This window comes from Limulus polyphemus, unplaced genomic scaffold (genome assembly GCF_000517525.1).
Source record: "Limulus polyphemus unplaced genomic scaffold, Limulus_polyphemus-2.1.2 Scaffold4115, whole genome shotgun sequence".
Classification (NCBI taxonomy): domain Eukaryota; kingdom Metazoa; phylum Arthropoda; class Merostomata; order Xiphosura; family Limulidae; genus Limulus; species Limulus polyphemus.
The window spans coordinates 66,928-72,099 of NW_013669725.1; the positions used below are offsets into that span (position 1 = coordinate 66,928).

A 5,172-nucleotide genomic window follows, 5' to 3' on the forward strand; every position below is an offset into this window, starting at 1 on the left:
CTGCGTTTTCTAAAGCACGTTTGAGATAAAATCTCGTTCACATGACACGAAGTTTGCATTATAAGCATACAAGGTCTGGTACACGCCAGCAAGCATTGCGAGACTACAAAATGGCGGCGCCCTGTCGCCGAATGTAAACAAACCGCGCGATTGCATAAAGAAACACATTTTTTAAAATTATTTATCGGATTTTGGTGTTCCATGCCATAGATAAGCGTTAGAAAGTTAAAATACCAAGTTCTGTTGATTGTAAAAACTGCATCATTGTCCACAGACATAAAACACACCAAAACTAGACAAAAATAAAGATTATGATTTACATCAAAATGTACAATAGCATCAGGTTTGAGTATTTTATTATGAAACAGCCTCTCGTACACCTCCTGAGAACAAACAACATTTCTGGAAAGAGTAACCAAAATGGCTTCCATATCAAATATAAGTTCAAAGGTACAGCTTTTGAGTGAATTATTTATTTTCAATTATTTGTTTAATTCACTCAAAAGCTGTACCTCTGAGCTTTGTTTCAAAGTGTATAGTGGATGTTCTCTCTCTTCACAACAAGGCTTTCATGTCAGTTAGAAATAAGTTTTGATAAGAATGGCTTGAGAAAATGGTGATTGTAAGAGATGAAGTAAAAATCAGTTTCAGATTCTACTTTTAAAGAGTCACATGTGCTGATGATTTTCTGTTCTATATATATTATAATTTCAGTTTGTATATAAGAAATTTCATGGGAATATTTTTCATTTTTTTTGCAGTATCGATCATACTCTGCTCATGCATTCGCAGCCACCAAATCTGGTCAAAAATCGGATCATGTCATCCTCTCGAAACAAGACGCTAAGGTCAGTATATTTATGTGCCACGGTGAATTGTACATAAATGTTAACTTTTCAGTTAAATAAGCAATGTTCCATTTTTTTATATTCCAGTAAGATAATGATTTAAAGTAAAACTGTTTAAGTAATTTTGAAACAAAGTTTTTATGACTTAAGTTTATTTCTGAGGAATAGGAATTCCACTTAAGAATAGAGATCAATCCATTTTCAATAGAAACAAGAATTAAATTAAGAACACTTCTTTTAATGCATGAAATGTTCATAGGTTGGGTTATGTTAATATTAGACATTCGTAATATTACGGTTACTATGCAGCACACTTTCATTGAAACAAATTAGTGATCTTTAGAACAAAGAACACACCTGGAAATTTTAAAACTATTCTTGTGTGTTGTAATGACATGATAAAGGAATTGTAGAACAGTCAAATTTAATGGAAATGTTTATCTCAAGAAGCATATTGTTACAGGGTTAATATAAAGCTGACAATTTTTAGGAATCTGTTCGAGTGAAACTTTTGAAAAAGCAAGATTTCAATGTTCAGTAAAGTTCTGTGAGTATCAAAGTGGGATTGCTATTGAGTGTGTGTAGGGGTCTTGAAGTATGCATTCCCAGAAAATGTTTTATTCAGTGTATCAAAATTGTGGAATCTGGTGCCTTTTCTGGATCAACATGGTGCTGAATATGACATGGACCAACTAATCAGAATACGTTATAGAAAGCTACTAATTCGACCCCAAAGCGTGAGACTTTTTTACCGATGCATGTGAACATGGGAATAGGCTCGATGCAATGTAACTGATGATATAATTGTTTCTGTACACCATTCATCCACCCTGGTTTTAAAGAAAACCTACCTTTTGAAATAGTTTGGACTTTCTTGAATCTTGACGTACCTACCTTTTGAATCCCACGTTTCCAAATAGACACGATTACTTTTTGCCGTGATCTTCATGTCAGTACATCTTGTGGAACTTGCTATTTTTTTGTTTGTTAGTGTTTGATACAACCTTTTAAAAGAATAAATTGTAGAAATACCTCTTACATTACATAAAATGTTGAGTACTAGTATATTTTTCCCTCTGTAATTTTTTAATGATATTGACCTTTTTTCTTTACTGTATACTATTGTTTCATTTCAGAGATACTAAATTTATTTATTACATGACAAAATGCACATTTTCTTGTTGTCTGTACTTCTTCTACTTAATGATAGCCTCTCAAGTAATCCATTTAAAAAAATAACACACAAATAATAATAGTGGATTGTTAGTACTGAGTGTATGTTTTACACTTATGTTTTTTGCAGGAAAGTAGTCACATGGAAACCTCGTAACTAGTAATCATGGTATTTTGGAAATTTTGTAAAAAAAAAGAACAGTGTGTTAATATTGAGTTCTTACTCTAACCCAGTTTTAAAAGTAGTAGACAATAACAGATGTAGTTTGGAGGTATTGAGATAGTAGTGTGTTAAATATTTGTATATTTTAGGTATGAGTTGCATTAAAAAATACAACGTAACTGTTTTTCAGACAACTACTTTATCCAACGGACTGATTGTTGCATCAGTAGAGAACTATTCACCTGTTACTAGACTTGGGGTATTTGTGAAAGCTGGACCCAGATATGAAAGTAGTGAAAATACTGGTATCACTCATTGTTTGCGTAACTCTGCTGGTTTGGTAAGTGTATGCTAGTAATTATTATTTATAAGGTGATTTAGACAAAGAAAGTAAAAGTATTCATCATATTTTTATGAGCATCTTGTCTTAAAATTCCCGGGCCTTTATATCGCCAAATAAATGAGAAGATTTGTGACACGAGGGAACAGTTTTTATTGGCAATATATCTTACAACAAAAAAAGAATATTTTGTCCAAACAGTTGTTCATAAAAAAAATGTGTATACAAAAGGCTATGTATGCGAGTATAATGCTGTTCAAAGGTGAGATAAGTGCTTGAGATCAGCCACCAGTTTTGTGCATTTAAGCCAAATTTTTCTGTGCTGATGAAAAACAAGCTTTTTAAGCTGATATTCTCAACAGCTTTGAAACCAGTATGTAGAACAATATCGGAGTATAAGAGGGATGCTGGTAGGTTCATTGTGTTCATATTTGACATTAGCTAATTGTTCTTATGCTTTAATTTCACTACACTGGCCAGTCTCACCAATGTAACTCATATGCAAGAAATGGGTAATCATTATTGAAACTATCGTGCATATATTACATGATTAACAAACAGTTATTTCTTATTTATTTAGTAGTATTCGTTAACTTAAAAATTTAAACAGTAAAACTGTGTAGAACTTATAAAGTTGTGTTATCAATTTCTGATTTTTGAAGAAGCTGAGTAATTAATCATTGAAGCTAATGTTAAACGACATTTCTCAGACTTCATTTAGTTATCAAAGTACTGATGCTACAACGCGAACAGTGCGTTCTGTAGCAGGAGAAGCAGGGTTAGTCTAGATGATAATAGATAACATGAACACGTTACTGTCAGTAGATGTTTGTGTGTGCAGAACCTACAGTAGTAAAAGTAAGTCAATATTTTCAACTAAAAGATATTGGTATCACATAAATCAGGATTTTCTGAATTACATCAGAAAGAAAGATGAAATTCCCTTGTGTGTTTCAGTTTCTGAGAGAATGAAGTTTCGAAATCTTTAAAACAAGTGTGTGCATGTGATCATTATGTAATGATTACAAGTCTGCGTAGGCATCCTGTAGTCTAATAGGTTAGCTGATTATTGTTCACAGTCAGAGGTGCAAGAATTTTCAGATCATGATCTCTAACTGACCACCTAAAAACAAGCTGATTGATAGTAAAATCTTGTTTCTCTGATTACAAACTGTGTTAGTATGAAGGCTGGACTAATCAGACATGTCCAGTTAACAGGTCACATGCTCAACGGTTTACATAAGATCAGAGATGAAAGTCTTCCGGATATATCCGGAAATCCGGATATTTCTAAAAAATCCTGAAAACCTCCGGTTTTTTTCCGGTTGGGAATGGCAACTGTCATACAAATACTAACATATTCTGACACTTTGTTGTAATATTAATGGTTAATAGGTGTTATTTTAACACCCATGGGGCACGTATATACCCAATTTAACCTTATTACTCATCATGAACCCTACCAGCCTATCCTCAAATTGAAATTCTTTTAGGTAGCATTAGGGTAAATTAAATCGTAAGGGTTTGACCTCCTGAGTGAAAAACTGTAATTAGATTTCAAATCGGTCGAGAGATGATGGAGCTTTGAGCTAAAAGTTTGTACTTGAAAAACTCGGAGCCATTCTATTAGCCGCTCTGCTACGACTAAAAATTCTATTACCATAGAAATATTTCCTATTTGCAAAAAATATTGTTGAAAATTATTTACAACAGAGCTTTCTGGTTTTGGATTGGTAAATTGTGAATTTAGAAAGTTATAGTTGAATTACCACATTATTCTGTATGCCCCCCCCCTCCCCAAATATATTTGTAAGGCCCAAGTTCAGACATTTTCTAATTTTTTTTGGAAGTCAGAGTTTTACTGAAACTTTGCTCTTGTCTCTGCTACAGTATATACGAAATTCATTAAAGTGATGACAGCCGTTTTTTGTTTTTATTTCATGTAAAACTTTGTGCTAGCCATCCCTATATTAGGGGTGATAGACTTGAGGGAAGGCAGCTAGTTAACACTAATACTTGGGCTACACATTTATCAATGAAAAGTGGGGTTTGATTGTCACATATAACACTCTCATGTCCTAGAGGGCAAACATGTTCAGTGATGGGTTTTGAACTTTCAACCTGCAGATCACGAGTCAAGCATCAAGAAGAATGACTACAAATCTTCTTCATAATGACTTAATCTACTTATTGATAGAAACTCACTCGTTTAATTACAGAAGTATTGACAAAGAGAAGAAGAAGAATGACTACACATCTTCTTCATAATGACTTAATCTACTATATAGACCCCCCACCCCATTAGAAATGGTAACAGCTACGTATAATCTCAATCATAGAATCATTTATATGAAACTGTACCACTATCCTAGAGATGATTAATTTGTCAGTGCAGTTAAAAATGTTTATTTTTTTCCTTTTGTGCATGATAAGTTTTCTCTACTCATTCAAACGTTTAACAATGAACAAAAATCATCTGATGCTTGTAAATGTCGTGAAAAATTACATCCAGTATAAGAAAACATGAACCTCGTTAGATATATACTAACGGTTGTAAGCTCTTTCATGGCTATTAAATTACATCCAGTATAAGAAAACATGAACCTCGTTAGATATATACTAACGGTTGTAAGCTCTTTCATGGCTAT

General features: G+C 33.1%; 1 protein-coding gene across 1 annotated transcript in view; it reads left to right on the plus strand.

The window, feature by feature from the left end:
- Window positions 1–5,172, plus strand: part of LOC106470612 (cytochrome b-c1 complex subunit 2, mitochondrial-like) — a 21,639-nt gene that overhangs the window by 2,150 nt on the left and 14,317 nt on the right. The window contains exons 2-3 of the mRNA XM_013931176.2: window positions 762–848; window positions 2,375–2,524. Coding sequence (XP_013786630.1) covers window positions 762–848; window positions 2,375–2,524 — 237 coding nt within the window. The remainder of the gene's footprint in view (window positions 1–761; window positions 849–2,374; window positions 2,525–5,172) is intronic.